At 41.5% G+C, this 17,368-nt stretch overlaps 1 protein-coding gene across 3 annotated transcripts in view; it reads right to left on the bottom strand.

Annotated features, from left to right (window-relative positions):
- Positions 1-6,062: 6,062 nt before the first annotated feature.
- Positions 6,063-17,368, bottom strand: part of LOC137970488 (NFX1-type zinc finger-containing protein 1-like) — an 18,503-nt gene continuing 7,197 nt past the window's right edge. The window contains exons 4-6 of one of the 3 annotated variants that reach the window (XM_068817006.1): positions 17,022-17,132; positions 16,661-16,771; positions 6,063-15,711 (exon numbers count right to left, since the gene is read on the bottom strand). In XM_068817006.1, the coding sequence (XP_068673107.1) occupies positions 8,129-15,711; positions 16,661-16,771; positions 17,022-17,132 (7,805 nt within the window). In that variant the 3' untranslated portion in view covers positions 6,063-8,128. The remainder of the gene's footprint in view (positions 15,712-16,660; positions 16,772-17,021; positions 17,133-17,368) is intronic. The other 2 variants (XM_068817007.1, XM_068817008.1) reach the window with 2 other exon arrangements.

Here is a 17,368-nt window from a genome sequence, read left to right on the forward strand (position 1 = left end):
ATTGGAGTGATTACTTAATTACTATTTTATTGTATTCTTTTATTTTTTACTATTGATTTTTACTATTTTACTGCCGAGGGAGATAAACAAAATGCTCAAACCAAAGCGGCCCCTTAGAATAATGACTTTTTTCCAATTTCAGGGAAAAAACCAATAAGAATCCGACGCACCTAAGAGGGTGGGAAAATGCGAGCGAGGCCTGCTGACTGGTTGCCAACCAAAACTGAACCTTATGCTAAATTCCTAGAACACGCCTTCTTCATTTGGGGAAATTTACAAACTTGGTGGGGACCATTTGCCAACAAGTACAATTACTCTCTGGAGGAGTACTGCAATAAACTTGTTGTGAGTGCCTATCATTTCCTTAACTTACTAATTTTGCAAGGTCTGTGGTCCCCAGGGGTGGGAATTTGATTCATTATGGAGACCCAGGGATGGGGAAATTGACATTTGAAACCCTGAAAATGTCAAATTTCCCGTGGGTTGCCCGCCCCTCCCTAATCCTGGGGCAAACCATTGATATTGTCTCGAACAATCTTGTTGGGATAGCGAGTGGAAATCTAGCAACATCAGTCCAGTTTTTAAAAAGGGATTTGAAGCTACCAAAGTCAATTATCGTCCCATCTCAATTCTACCCTGTGTATATAAGATTTTTGAACGCGTCATGTATAATCAACTGTGTAACTACTTTGTTTCACGCCGTCTACTCTCAGACAGTCTTTTTAAAGGGCACGGCACTGCTGAAGATCACAGAGGACTGGACAGAAGCATTAGTTGAGAGACAAACAGTCTCTGCGGTGTCTATAGATCTGAGTAAGGGGTTTGACACTATATGCCACTGCCTCCTGATAAGAAAGTTAGCGGCATATGGGCTTCTGGACCACTCCATTCAATTGATCCGCTCTTACCTTATCAATCGTAAGCAACGAGTCAAAGTAGAGAACGCTTATTCAAACTGGCGTGTAGTCCAATGTGGTGTCCCGCAAGGATCTCCTCTGGGACCGCTTTTGTTTATTATGTATATTAATGACATAACCCGTATTACCAAAAATATGGAATTGAGGCTCTACGCAGATGACACAACCGGTTATGGTGCTAGTAACTCACCTGCGACCTTGGAATTCTACATCAATAGTGACCTGGCGAGATTATCACAATGGCTTGAAGATAACTACCTCACGATCAATGCCACTAAGACGCAGGCTATGATTGTTGGCAAATCCAACTATAATTATGAGCTCACCTTAAAGTCAAATAATATTCTGACTATCGATGAACTTAAGTTGCTGGGAGTGACGATTGACAATAGCCGCCTTGCGCAGAATTGGGAATTTTATTGACAGTTACATCGCGGTAAAACTATCTAAGTCGTACATTCTACCTCATTTTGACTATTGTAGTCCTCTTCCAATAGAAATTAATCAAACTTTATCTGATAAGTTAGAAATGCCAATTATTACGTACTTAGAACTCTCTTCAATCTACATAAGTCTATCAGTTACGAGCAGATCTTGTTGCAGTATAATTTGGATTCCATTAAGCATAGGCGCCTGGTCCAAGCTCTGACACTTGTGTACAAAGGCTATCCCAATTATATAAGTAATATGTTTAGAATCAAAAACTGTGCTTACAATCTTCGCGGCAGTGGTAGCAGACTCGATCAGCCGGCTCCCAATACTAGTTTTAAACACAGATCTTTTTCGTATATTGCGTGTCGCCTCTGGGACAATATGCCTTTGCATGTTAGGGAGGCCCCAAAACTTAAGAATTTTGTGGCCAAACTAAAGAAACTTAAGTTGAGCCAGGACGAGTGTCGTTGTAATTCCTGCTCTTATAGTCCTTTTCACGGTTAGTTTTTCTCATTTTCATAACAATGTAATCTAGCTTTTTGTGAGGCAATTTCGGGCTATTTTGTAGTTTTAACCCGAAATTGCCTCGCACCCTCGTTAGATTACATTGTAATGCAAATGAGAAAAACTTACCGTGAAAAGGCACATTAGATGCTATTTTAATCGATAGTATGGATAGGTAATTTTATTATAGATTCTTGGTATTTTTTTTTTTTTTTTTTTTTTGCACTTTCTTAATTTATATACTACTGTAGATACACGTACATTTTTATAACGAGTCCTTTTTTAGGCTCATCAATGTCACGTGTTTAAATGGAGTTTTTTCCGGTTCTGATCAGTTTCACCACCGACTCCGTAGCCATGATTCGTAGCGGACTTCACTATCGAAAAAGGTAATCCGGAAGCCAAGGTCAATCCCGAAAGCCTGTTAACCCTGAAGGTTGAAAATCTTCACGCAGTGACACATCTTAAGCACCCTACGTGCCTACCATTACAGTATGCTGGGGACTTTGGAAGCCACATGTTAGAATCAGCCAAGAGAATGGCAAGGTTGTCTGCCTACTACTTCACTCAGCCATGGTCTTACTCCCAGTGCCATCCTTGCAGATCGATTGGAAAGATCTTCCTCGTATGGAGCCTTTGAAAATTCCATTGATGTGTCCAGAGGACAAGGAGCTGATGAGGAAATGGGCAAGAGATCATGGAAAATGTGTTAGGCAGCGCACGGTGAGGCAGGAAACGACAAAATATAAGGCAGGAACCCTTCCTGTAAACGTACCAGACACCTGACACTCTTCAATCTGTTGGTAAGAGAAGTGTCTGGCCATCCGAACATGACGAAGATCAGAATATAAATGTGCATGAAAAGCCCATCGAAGTTAATATGGATAAGGCATCTGAGTGTGACCCGGAGTCCGATGAAGAACCAGAGGAGGATGGGAATGTTAGTGCCCAGGAATCCAGTCAAGAAGGTGGAGGGAATAACAGAACTGAATTTTCTCTTTATGGCTCCGAGAACACGATGGGACGTATCATAAGAACGCCATTTAGGGCTGTTTTGTGGCAATAAAAGATAAGTCTAAGGCCTCAATTATTAAGCTGTTCTCATCTCCGTGAAATAGCCAAATGTTTGTCCGTTGCTCGTGAAAATGCGGTTTTTTTAGCAGGTGAAACGCGAAAAGCCGTATTTAGTTTATGAGAAACGTGATCTTTACCCCCCACCCTCCTATATCCCCCTCCTTAAACATGCGCCGAGTTCCTTTGATTGCTTCTCCCTTGAAAGTCTAAAGTAATTTCATGATAAATTTGGTATAGCATGATTCGCCCCAACGTTCTCAGCCAATCCGGCAGAGGTCAGACCAAATTGAACAAATTTGCATTGTGATTGACTCATTTGAAAAGTTGAGAGGACCTGGGAAAGCCAAAGTCACTTCGTGGGTGTTTGGTGCACGGTGTTCGTTATACAACACCCAAAGAGAAAACTGCTCAGTTCTCAAGTCAAGATGAGCATTATTCAGCAACAATGGGGAAAAAAAATCCTTGGGACTGTCGAGGGTCGAACATCGGTTATGTAAATCGAGCGAGAACAACGCATTTTGCCATCACTGGGGGGTGTTTACTGCCCCTTCCCCCCATCCCTTCCACATCCTAAAATGTTGCTAAAAGGAAACTGTTATACACGACGTTTGGGACGTACAGCGCCGAAAATAGACGGGTTCCCGCTCTTGAGTGCATCATGGGTAATCAGGGCAAGATGGAGACAAATTCAAAGGTTTGTGTGGAAGTTCAAAACGATATGATATGCAATTTTGGGTTTTATCATAAGATATGCGCTCAAAGGTGTGGCAGAATAAAGTTGGAGAGAATGGCTATTGTATAAATTATTTTATTAAACAAAGTTTGTGCCATACATTTCCTGTCATTCCAAAGGTACAAAATTACAGAGAATGTACGGAGACAAAAAAAGCAATATTTACGAATCGCAAAGAATAGATACCAAGTCCAGTTCATCTCAGTTGTGAACTTGGACTAAATGTTTGGTTTGTTTGGTGAATTTCCCACCATGTTGTCCTGATTACCCATGATGCACTCAAGAGCTTGAACTGGTCTATACTTCATTAATTACAGCGAATATTCTCAGAATTTCCTCTCTATTATAATAACTAACTTGCATATGATTCTTCTGCTCCATATCAATAATGTTCAAAATATGATATTTTCTTATATACACCGATTTTCGTCTAAATTTATATTAATTTGCATAAAAACCAACATAAGCAGGCACTAAATCATAACAGTCACTCACACCACAGTTTCGACAGACATTCATTCCATTGTTATAAATCAAATCTTGATATTCACAGCATTCAAAGTCCTCATCGTTACAAAACGGACAGGCAGTGCATATATCATTAATTTTATTTCATCATCGCATTCCATTTTTTTATGTAATACGTTATATTATTTTTTATATGCATTATAATAAGATTTTTACATTTGTTCCGCATGACGTCACGCCACAGCTGTGGCGGCCTACATTTCAGACTGCCGCGCTTCAATGGAAAAAGTCCCAAGCACCAATTTTGGTCATCAATAAAAAGCTTCCATTACTATATTTTTTTGCCAAGTTCCAGCCTTTTTTAGCTACAACATTTCTCTCACGAAGCCTTGACTTCATGGGCAGCAGGGTTGGAGAAGAGGTGACAGCAATCGTTTTCCATCAATGTGGGCCGGGGTACGATTCCCGGACAAGATACCATATGTGGGCTGACTTTGTTGGTTCTCTTTTCTGCTCCGAGAGGTTTTTCCCGGAGTAAAAAAACAAATATTTGACATTCAATTTGCTTTCTTTGGCATTGCTACATCTTGACGACTCATAGGGAAAGTCCCTGCAGTATGACATAATCAATTTCCCGTTTTTCCGAGAATGTCAGGCTCTGGAGCAGAGTGATTGAGGGAGAGCTTTTTTATCTTTTTAAACGCACTGCAATTTTGAAAAACATATACAGCTGCATATAGTTTGTGATCAAATGTGTCACAACATACGCTGGAACAAAAAGAAATTCTGGAAATTACCATATAGATTGAATCATACCATGGGCAGTGACACCCTGCCAGCAGAGCCTTTCTTAACTCGACGAGAAAGAAAGGATTCTGCAGAAATCGTGTTCAGTCTTTATTGAGAATGCGCAAGCCGTTGCTTGGTGACAGTCACAAACCCAGGCAAAGTTTCGATCGCACTCCGAGACGCCATATTGATTTTCGTACTGAAGGCTTGATTTTGACCTTCGCCTTGTCAAAAATATGATGCGTGCGCTGCCTAAACCGGTTTGACCGGAGTGACTAGCCCTGAAACGTAGACTGCGGCAACTTAAAAGACCTGACACGATTTCTGCAGAGCCTCTCTTTTTCGCTATCTGCCGAATTTTACAGAGACTCTGTTCGCAGAGTGGGGCAGTGAAAATGAAATTCATTTTTGGGCTACTCGCCCATTGCTCCTCCAGCATCTCTGCTTCACAGATCTAATGTTTCGCTCTTCCCGCCTAGCGAGCAGATAACTTACAGGCTTCGCCTGACTGCCCCTAATCCCCTGCTCGATTCATTTCATGAATCTACGCTGCCGGGGACCTTAATTTAGTGATGTCAATCATGCTATGTGAAACATGCTATTTCCAAGGAAATGTACACAATACATGGTAAAGCATTTGTGGGGAAAACGTGTGATCGATATTCGGTGGTACAACTGCGCTCGTACCCGCAACTCCTATACTACTTTCGGGGTATATTGGGGAAGAGACAGTTTTCCTCAAAAGAGTAATAAAATTTGGGGACATAAGAAGTTGTGAACATTTATTGTAGTTTAAGAATTAGAATTGGAAGGGAAAAAATGGTATATGGACACCCAAACAGTCCCCTACCAACCTGGAATGCTCTTGGGTGGGGGCAACTGTGTGGTGGTGTTTGAAAAGAAAAAAAATTTTTTCATTGAACCCTTACTTAATCCTCTTAAAATTTCATTGAAATTCACTTTTACCCCCGCATAAATAAATATTAAGGTGGCTGAACACAATTTTAGGCGTGCTGTCAGCGGCAATTCCCATGACTTGTGACTGCTCCATTCTTTTTGCCAGTCAAAACAATGTACGCTAAACACGAATTTTTTTTTAAGCTTTTTATTGCAAATTCACTAAATTTGCAGAAATACTAGGGCATGCAAGTTAAGGCGTGGTTCACTCGCTCAGAGGACACAGTTACGTTAAGAAATGAAGCATGCATCCTATCTTAAGGATCCTTAATTGATTGAAGCGTTCACAATGTTCAAATTCAGGTCACGAGCCCTATAATTGGATGGTAACTAATAAAGATCGTCTCAAAATGGGGAGTACAAAGTGAAATTTAAACTTTTTTGTTTTGGTATCAATCTCTTACTACTTGGGTATTGTTTATGAATTCGCCCTTTAAGCTGGACCATTTACACTAATTATTCCGTAATTAGGGGAAATAGGTCACGTGACTTAAGAAAAAGCAAAATTTCTCCTCATTTAAATTTCAAATGCAATCATCCAAAGCAGATGGTAATTTACGCAGTTTTATTTATTAATTTTTTCCCAGAAATTTTCAAAAACATGGGGCTGAACTACCCCCCATTTTAGAAAAAAGCGTTTTGTGACGTCACAGAGCAAGCGCTGTCATGTAGTACTGACAATCATTGTCATTTGGTGAACACAGTCGTATGACAAAAATTGTTAAGCTATTGAACGATGAAACTTGTTTCAGTCATTAAGATTAGGGATCGTGAAATTCTTTGCGGGGGGTCCTTAAGAGTGACTCACGGCATGCCTTAACTAGCCTCAGTACTCTTTCCATCGAGATAAGAACTCCTATACAGAGTTCAAACAAAGACGTTTTAAGAAAACAATCACTGAATTAATGAACAACTTTCTTCCTAAAATTTTGAAAAATCGTCTGCTAAAATTTGTTCGAGTTGATTTTACGACAATTATTGAAAATGAAAAGCTTAATGCGAAAATCATCTAATCACTGGATTTTGCATGCCTCATAAAATTTTCGGGCTGTTTTCAGGCTGTCGCGCTTCAATGGAAAAAGTCCCAAGCACCAATTTTAGTCATCAATGAAAAGCTTCCATTACTATATTTTTTTGCCAAGTTCCAGCCTTTTTTAGCTACAACATTTCTCTCATGAAGCCTTGACTTCATGGTGAGCAAGGTTGGAGAAGAGGTGACAGCACTCGTTTTCCATCAATGTGGGCCGGGGTTTTCGATTCCCGGACAAGATGTCATATGTGGACTGACTTTGTTGGTTCTCTTTTCTGCTCCGAGAGGTTTTTCCCGGGGTATTCTGGTTTTCCCCTCTCCACAAAAACGAATATTTGACATTCAATTGCTTTCTTTGGTTTGTTATTTATCGAGTTTTTCATGCATGAGTCCCCGGCTAGGGAGACTGGGCAACCACTCCCCACGTTTTCGACGTTACATAAAGTTACCAACTTACTTACGAATGGCTTACTCTCAAAACCTATCAAAACTGTGTTCAGCTAGTCACCGTAATGGCGGACCTTTGAATGGAAAACAGTGCTCCAAAAGCAAACATTTTTTTTCTCAATAATTGAAATCTCTTGTCAAATTTCCGAGATGAAAACATGTTTAAAAAAATTGTCATCAGTTCGGCTCAAACTGAACACAGCGTATCGTACAAAAATGAAAATGTTTCGGCTGTCGGGAAGCGTTCCTGGCTCTTTTATTTGTGGTTCCGGTTATCGAGCGGTAAACAAGATCCACGTCTTTGTAAAACTTAAATTTACATTCGTGTGCAAACTGAAAGAAAAAATCCTAACCCTTTTGTAGTTGGAGGCTGAAGTGATGACAGAGAGAAAATGTCATAACTAAAAAGAGAAAGATTGTTTCTAATGCACTTTTCTAGCTTTCCGTATAGTGTTCAGCTACTTGTTGGCTTAGAGTACTTGTTTTTTTATGTCTGCATAGAATCTGGCACTAGGTCACTCTGTGGCTGTGTGTACCGTAATCACAAAGAAATTGGTAAAGACAAATTAAAGCGCTTACTCTGCCGGGAAATGGCTAGTTTACTTTTCTGTTTTTAACCCCGTTTTTCTTCTTCTTATTTGGAACTCATTCAGGACATTCGTTTCTTAAATTAATCCTCTCTTCTTTTCAAGTTTCTTAAGGATCTTAAGATTACGTTTGCTTGCGTCCAGTTAAATTAACTCAATTGGTCGTTCTTCCGTGCAAGTGTTGTTTGCTTTAGTCACTGCTTTCATTAGCAACACATTGTGTACATCTCTTGCTTATTACATTTAAACCCTCTCCATCACGCACAATTAATCTGGTGAAGTACACTTCCTGATGTTCACATAATTTCCATACACCTTTTTGAAAGCCGGGAAAATTTTCGAATTCAGAGGGCTCATCGCCTGGAAGTGACGTAAGGCCAATGTCTGCTCTCAACAAAGTGACGATTTTTTCAAGCCATGAGATCTCGAGTGCCTTGTTTTGTCCTTGACAGAGTAAATTAAACTCATCGTTTGCCTTCTTTAAACGCATTTCGGCAGTGCTAGAGAAAGAAACGTTACGCCTTATAGCTTCACTTTGGGTTTCCAGGAGAGAAGCAAAAAGTGAAAACTTCCTTGCATGTCCATACACTTGATTTAGAGTCCTCAAGTCTGGTTGTGGTGTCTCGAGATAACGTACGATATTTTGCAGGATACTGATGACTCTGTCCGAGACTTGTTTTATTTCCTGAAGTGCATTCGAACTTCCAGGACTTATTGTATTTCGCAAAGTGTGCTGCGCCTTCTCAAGTAGGTTTAAGATGATGAAATGGTTATTAAGGATGAAAACCAAGGGAATGTCGATAATATCCACCCTTTTCAACGATCTTGTCCATAATAGTCTCTGAAACATGGTCTGTATGCTTGAAGGGCAATGGCGTAGTTGTAGAAGATTATTTTCGGCAATCTTGGCCACTTCCTCTCCAAGGTTGCAAATTTCAGTCTTGACATCCTCCATTTTCCTCAATTGCCTCTTAACTAGGGTACCATAACGATAGCTGAATGTGATCGCTGTTGAGCACTTAGGGCATCGGATGAGTTTGACGTCGTCACCCAATTGTTGGTGCATCCACTTATCCATCTTTTGAACCGTCACGATATGACCACAATCGAAAAGCTGGAGGTACTTTGTATCGCCCGTCAACGATACACTTCCATAGCTTGACACAGAAGAGAACTTTTTAGATTGGCAAATAGAGCACACCACGGGGCAATTTTCGCCGCACAATCCAATACATGGATGACCGCAGGACAGCCTTTTGGGGCAGGGTGCATCACAACGAGGGCGGTCGCATTCCTCTCCACACAGGTTATTGCATTGGTAATGAGGGCAACTCCATTTACATGGTTTTTTGCATGGAGAAAATGATTGCGAGCAGAGTTTACTAAACGTTCCATGAGGGCAGCGTCTATTGCTTTTTTTGCCACAAGGTGGACAGGGTATTCCGCATACGTCTTGGCAGCGGTGAGAACAAACAAGTATTCGGTTGCATGGAAGTGGACACATTTCATGGAAGCCCTTAACGCTGCAGTCATGACAGTTTCCAGGACATTGGTGACCGCATGCTAGCTTTGCGTTACAAGGGCAGGGGCACTGTATGGTATCCAAAGGAGAGCTGCAGGGCATCTTAATGCGGTGACCGCAAACGAGTTTCTTGATCACGGCAACATTACAAGGATAATTGGAACAAGGTTTTCCACACACACCTTTACAAATGTGTTTGCAAGTTGTCTTTTGACGCCGACACCTAGCCGTGCATGAAGTTGTGTTTAACTGAAAGCATTGCACTTCTTTCTTGTGACCACAAGGGTACGTTTTTTGTACCCGCCATCTACACCACCTACTTTCACACGGTTGACTGCAAAGGCCTGGGCACGGGTGACCGCATTGTAGAATTCTTTTGCATTGTTCATGGCACACTTCGCCTTCGGGATCTTCGCAGCAAGCCATTTCTTTCATATGGTTTCCAGGGCAGTTGAGACGTTTCACGACTTTTACTTGGCAAGCGTACTTTTGGCAATCTTCAGAGCATCTACCAGGACAGACATGACCACACTTCAGTCGCTGTTTGCATGGCTTTGAACAAATAAGCTCAGACACGTCATCTGAACAAGGGCAGCTGAGTTTGTGAAACCCACAACTCAAATATTTTTCCACTTCCATCGCACATTGAAAGGAGGTACAGTCATCACCGCATCTTTTGAGACATTGGTGTCCACAGGGAAGAAAGCGTTCACAACGAGCACCACAAGTAACTTCATCAGGATTAAACGAACACTGTACCACGTTTTCATGACCACACGTTAGCTTGCGTACTACTTTTTGGTCACAAATTCCACTTCGAAGTTCGTCCTGCTCGCTACTGCATGATGTCCACTTTTTGTGTCCACAGGAGAGTGAGACCTCCACCTTCTGATCACAAAACTGTTGCTCTGGTTTTCGATGACAAGGAAGGGTTGTCTCGTGACCACATGGCAATGTCCGTGGTACCCGTACGGTGCATTCAACATCTGGTAGACCAGCCATTACAATCGAACAAGGAAGAGACTTCATATGTCCACATGGGAGTTCAACATTGACTATCTCATTGCAAATGCAATCTTGGAGCCTCTTGAAACAAGGAAGTGTGAGTTTATGTTTACACGGAAATTCCTTCACTACCTGCATCTTGCATGCAACATTTTCTAGACCCCCTTTGGCAACATGGCACTTTACAGACATTGTATGCTTACAGGGTAGATGAACTTCAACAGTTTCTTCGCAAATTAGTGCTTCATGATTCTTGTGACAACTCAAAGACACTACATGATTACATGAAAGGGTCCTTGTTACTAACTCTTCACACGGCCTATCTTCGCAGTTGTTACTGCAAATATCTTTGCATGGGTGTCCACAGATTCTGGTTCTACGGCATCGCTCTTTGCACCTGATTGTAGCAGGGTCCACGTAGCAAGGCTGTGTAATTGTGTGTTCACAACCAGGAATCGTCATTTCAATCTCTATCATACAATCACCACAATGCAAACCAAAGTGGCAGCTCTTTTTGCATGCATGACCCCGCTGACATTCATTTTGGCACAATTGCTCGCACGGGACATCACTGCACATTTGTCCACAAAGAGAGGTACACTGGTGAGCACAATCCAGTCGTCTCAAACAAGGAGCGATACAAAAAGCCTCTTTAGGGTCCTGAAAACAAGGAACCCTTTGCTGGTGGCCACATGGAAGATCCTTGAGAACCTCAGTTTTACATTGCTTCATTGTGCAGTCTTCAAAACACATTCCTGGGCAATTGTGTCCGCACTGAAATTTTCTCTGGCACCTCTCCCTGCATTGAATTGGATAATCTTTCTGTCGACACAAGACGCGCTTGGTATGTTTACAAGGCAAATCGATCTCAACGGAAGTATCACACAGACATGTGTCACTGCATTCCTTTGAACACCGATGACCGCATTCAAGAACTTTTTGACATTTTTTAGTGCACTGATTGTAAACCATGGGATCCTTGTAGCATGGTAGAAATTTTTCGTGCCCACATGGAAGAAGTTTTTGGTAACGAACTTTGCATTGAGAAGTGCATTCCTGGCCACATTCTCTGGGACAGTCGTGTCCACATGGCAGCAGTTTCTCACATTTCATTTTGCATTGAAAGGTGATAGGATCAACTGAGCAAGGTACTGATTGTTCGTGACCACACTTAGGGACCTTCTTGTATACTGTGTAAAGGCAGGGAGGGCATTCTCTAGGATAATGGCAGCTGTCCGTGCATGGGTGTTCGTTAGGGCATTTATTGGGACATGGCTTACGACATTCACTCGTTCTATGTGAAGACAAATGACATCGCTTGACACATGCATGGCCACATAAAAGACGGAGCGCACAACGCATGTTGCATCCACCCAATGGATTAAAATCAGTGTCCTTTCTTACAACTGTTTCGTTGTTATGCGTCTTGCAAACCAGCTTCAGACCATTCGCAATGCCCCCCCTGTCTTCCAAATCGCTACAAATTTCTTTCCACAATTTGGACTGGGTTTTCAAGAGACTGAAGTTTCCAATGCAGTAAAATCCTTTGCGAGCCCGTGACAGTGCAACACAGATTCTGTTAGACTCACCTAGGAAACCAATGCTGCCCTCTGAATTGCTCCTCACCAATGAGAGAAGAATAATATCGTTTTCTTCACCTTGAAAGTTGTCAACTGTACAAACCTTCACTCCCATAAATATTCGCCGTGGCATGCGTTTTTGGAGATCAAGCAACTGGCCAGTGTACATGGTTAGTACTGTAATTTGCTCTTTCTGGTATCCTTGGTTCAGAAGATACTGGCAAAGTGCTACTACAAATTTGGCTTCGTGCTCGTTAGCGTAGCTTTGCAAGCCACCTACCATGTGTTCGGGTTGGTTGTGTTGAATAAAAAAAAGGTTGTGGCAGATTCCAGATATGTCATCAAAACTGCAAACTGCTCCATGGTCGCCAATTTCGTGGTCGTAGATTCTTTTAGTGAGGGCAGCGATCTCAGGTCGCATTCGATGTTGTATGGAGAGACGTTTACAGTCCATGTTGTTTAGTACCATCCGCTCAAACAAAGAAACCCCCAAATTGAACTTCTGTGCTAATTCGTAGACTGTAGGCTTTGGACGGAGTTGTTTGTGGTCTCCAATAAGGATCGTGTGCTTTGTTTGTTGTGAAAGAGAGGTGACGATATGGGCTTCCATAACCTCGGCAGCTTCCTCAATGATGACGATTTTTGGAGATACTCTCTGAAGCACTGAGTGATATCTAGCAGCTGTAGTTGTTGTCATTCCAACCACAGTTGCCTGACGTATGACTTGCTCTTCTTCTTCAAATGTGATTGCTTCTAGCTCCTCGCAAAGCTGTTTATATTCTTGTTCACCCCGATGGATTTCTACTCTGTAGTGTTCACAGTAGCTCTCTATCCAAAAGAGGTACAATCGCAATCGATCTGCCTGTGATAAATACCAAATATTGTCAATTCGCATCACTTCAGCAGCAGTGATCATCTTTTGTTGTTTAAGTTCTTCTTTTAAATTATCGATGTTTCCAGTTATGATCATTTTCTTTTTGTTTTTCTTGTTTTTCTTTTTCTTTCTCGATTTTGTATTTCCCATGTTGTCGTCTTTGGCTTCTTGTGAGCCATTATCTTTTGTTTCCAGCCAGCTACATGGATTGCGTCTTTTTCCATTGCTCTCAATCTCAAAAACAAAATCGTCTTCTCCTGTTGCTGCTTGCTGTTTATCATGTTGGAGAGACTCATCTTCCCGTTGCGAAACTTCCATCAAGAGATTTTCCTCACCGTAAATGCATCTTTGGTTTTGAATTAAATCCGCTTCTCTTTCTACAGCGATGGTTTCTTCGTCTACGTTATTTAGCTCTTCCGTTTGAAGGCCTTCAGCACTTTTCATGTTACCAGCAACGTACAGCATTTCCACATCTTTAAAAACCGCCGAGTTTTTTTCTTTGTGAAGACTGTCTTCTGATTCATTTGAAGGTGGGTGAACGTTTGATTCGTTCCTTGGTTGAAAGGAAGAAGCCTCTGATGAAATACAATCAAGGGGTGATTTAAACTCGTGATGCTGTAAGAAGTCTTCGTTCAGTTCAAGGGAAGTGTCCAGTGATGCGAAGGGATTACATCCTGTGCCATGTGGTTGGTTGACTGCATTACCTTTACCGACATCTTTTAACGATTTTGACTTGGTTACCTCGGCGTGTTCGCTTTCATTTGTCAAGCCACCGTTAACCTTGGGTTCTTCTTTTCCAAGAAAAGTTTTGTTACAGGAGCTCACTAACTCATTGTCACATAGCCATAGCTTGAAAGTGTTCTCCGCTTTTCGACTTTCGTTTGCCACATTACGGGGAAATTTGGCCTTACAAAACTGCTCTACATGCGCCGGATCCATCAGATTTTCTAAATCGTTGAACATCAATAGTTCATTCTGTCCCTTTGCGAGATGCTCCTTACATGTTCTCCTCTCCTTGTCGTTTTCGGTCATGCTTTCTTTGACTTCATCTCGTTTGTCATGCAACCGGTATCGACGAGTAAACTTTTTCAGATTACATTCCTCTAGTTTCTGGCTTTTGCTTCTTCCACCAACGCGAATTATGCTGCGAGAAGGAACGAATTCTAACACCTTTTCCAAGAACTGGTCGAGGGCATGGTTTGTGTAACAGACCATCAGCATTGGTGAGTTGCGCTCGGGATCCCACGCTTTGCGATTCTCAAGCAAGCATCTTACAATTTTTGTTCCAACATACGTTTTACCAGTCCCTGGGGGGCCCTGAATAACGGAAAATTCAGTTGTAATTGCTGTTCTTAAAGCTTCCAGTTGGGAACGGTTGAGAGAAATATCATTTACCGCAGGCCACGCTTCAGGTTGTAAAACAGGTACTGCTGTTGCGTTAGCCACTTCGTCAATACCTAGGGCCTTGCTAAGATCGTAACAAACGGGTGGTTCAGAATCAGCACGTCTCAGATATTCTGGTGGGTCGACCTCTCCACTGCACTCAACGAGATATTTTTTGAAAGGCAAAGTGTCCTCACCTAGCTTCTGCAACCCTCTGAGAACATGACGGTAGGCTTCAAAGTAGGCGGGTGACTCAACCATTTGATACATGCAGTCACGACTTTCAATCCCCAAAATATCTTGCCCTTCGATAAATCGAACTTTGATCATTCCTCGCTTAAGATCCTCATCGTCTCGGTCAGCAACTGTTGCGAAAAGCATGGTCTTGAAATTGTCTAGGGAAAGGCAAAGAAATGAACCGTATATCAGTCGTTTTGAATAGGGCCATCTACTAGTATCCAAGCGAGACACGTCGATTTTTACTTTATAAATTATTCCGGACCACGTAAATGTTTTATCGACGACTCGAACCCTGAGATAACTTTTCATCATCTGCTTTCGTTGGTTCCTTGGTACATTTTGGACAATCTCAGGGATACCTTCCCTCAGGGGTTCGAGGAAGTCTTCTCGAAGCAACCGGAACTGCACATCAAGGTAATGCACTGCATTCTCGTATCTTCCCTTTGTTATGTTTTTACGTAAGAAAGCCTGTTTTTGAGTCACGATTTCATCGCTTGTGGGACAAACTGGTATTTCTCTGAAGTCGTTTGGTGGCTTGTCTCCTGTCTTGTTAATGCAACGGCTAGCATATTTTTGTCTTTCGCTTCTGATAATTTCATCCCTTGTTTTCTTCAAATCAACCAACTTGTTTTGAAGTTGCTCTTTTTTCTCAACAGTTGAGTGATCCAAAGCCATTTTTAGTTGAGCATAGGGCAGATCCGCGTACGAACTGGGCAAGTGTTTCAAACACCTCTCAAAGACTACTATGAGGCATTCAAAGAGACTTTGTGTGGGAATCTTGTCCTTCGGGATCACGGGCAACTGTAAACGTTGCAATAAAGATGGTATTTTCGAGTTAAGATAAGCGGAGCCTTTAAGTGCAGCTAAAATCTTGTAGGTGTTCTCACCCGATGAAGCCTTGCAGGCAACAGCCAAGGTGCAGGTTAAGTCAAAAATGAAGTCGGCACTGTTGTGTTGCTCCTCTTGTGATCTAAGAAGATACTTGAGTTGAGCCATTCCCTTATTTAACCTGTGGACCACCTCCATGGTGTCTTTTTGTTTTAAAGCTTTGACGTCCAGAGTTTTGCTCTTTGTCGGACTTGCAGAACGAGTTTGATATTGTGTGTTAGAATTTTGGTTTCTAGTTACAGCATTAAGTCCCCCTGGTCGTTGCACATGGCTTGGACCTGCTGTGAGAGAAAAACGTATCCAGACATTAATATATTTGCTTAATTCTAACTGACCCTTGTGTTAGCATTGTTGTACACGAAGACAAGCATCAACTAAGTCGAAACTATAATTCCCTTCGTACGTCCCTCGGAGCTGAGCGAGCACGCATAAAGTGCTGCTATGGTAAAAAAAATCACTTCCTTCTTTTCTTCAGATTATGAAAGCTAGTGTGTTTGATTGACACCTGACTGAAACATTTTTTATCCAAAGGCTTTTTACTTTGAGGGTAACTTTCGGATTTCACGGTCCGCCATTACTCACGTTGAAAACTGACCGAATGGACCTCAGAAGGTTGGATCTAGCGAAAAAGGGTTGTCATTTGCTCATCAGATTAATATTTCAGCGTGTAAAAGCAGCTTATGAAAAAAAGAAAGAATCCGAGTTTGAAAGTCTGAAAGCCCGAAAATCCCGTGCTGCATATTAATTCAGCCGCGCACATGCATTGCATTCTAAAACTAGTGAGTCTTTGACGTCATTTTCTCGGAGTACTAGTCCTCGATTCAACTCTATCAAGATTTTAAAGTTAGTTATGGTGGACCATTAAATAAGAAAATTCCAGTTAAAATAAACAGGTGTCGTAAGTTAACATAGTTCTGAAATTTAAAGAAAAGGAAGAATTGATTTTTTGGTCAGAGTAGCACTTTAAAATCATGAAATATTGAGTCCGCTACCAGAAATAGAATGGATGTGCCGCCTAAAAATGGCGGAAACAGTTATGATAGTCGTGAGTTCTTATTAAGTTCAAACACGTCAACGCAGTAGTCATATTGCACAACTGAGTGCTCAATCTCCGGGATGATAACCACCATCATGTACTACCGTTTTGAAACTTAGACGATCATTCTCCTTTTCCTTTCATGTGCTGGCGTTGTTTTCATCTTTAGTTAATAATTAATCTGGTTTACATACCTGAATAATTTCCTCTGCCAATTGGTTGTATTTCCTGGTTATTCTTGGTGTCTTTTAAAGTTACTCGCCCACGGTCTTTTTTTGCTTGCCTGGGTTTGTCAACATTGACGCCTGTACCAAAGGAGTACAATTATTTAGGCATTCTTCAAATTCAACCATAAATGTTCCTTCTTCACCCCCAATCTCATTTACATTGGAGAGTAAGGAATTTCAGTGGCAATACGGTTTCCTTGCAGTGAGTATTTCAAATAGTTTTGTATTTGATTGAAGCTAAAATAAGATTTGTGTGGCTGAGAGGTTTAGCATGTGAAGAGCACTCACATATAATATACGTTTTATAATAACCGTCTTCTTTGCTTACCTGGAGAGATAGCCCTGCTATTTTCTTGCGTTACTTGGCATTTCTCTTTTTGTTTTCCTCTTCCACGCCCTCGTCCTCGCTCCTTCTCCCGCTTACCAACAGAGCTGTCCCCTGAATATGGCAAACAGTAAATTAAAGACTCTTCTATTTAACTTACGGCGGTTTTAAAATTCAAATTAAGGGAATCATCTTGCCCCAAACTCAATTATAGTCATTATATAATTTAGCTTTATTTGAAACTGAAGTAGCATTGTTTATCATGTTTGAGGTTTCTTTCCCCGTTTCTAATGCCCTGAGTGTCATCATTATGATAACACAAACGAGCTGTAGTCTCACCCCGGTCGCCA

Source organism: Montipora foliosa, chromosome 9, assembly GCF_036669935.1.
Source record: "Montipora foliosa isolate CH-2021 chromosome 9, ASM3666993v2, whole genome shotgun sequence".
Classification (NCBI taxonomy): Eukaryota; Metazoa; Cnidaria; class Anthozoa; order Scleractinia; family Acroporidae; genus Montipora; species Montipora foliosa.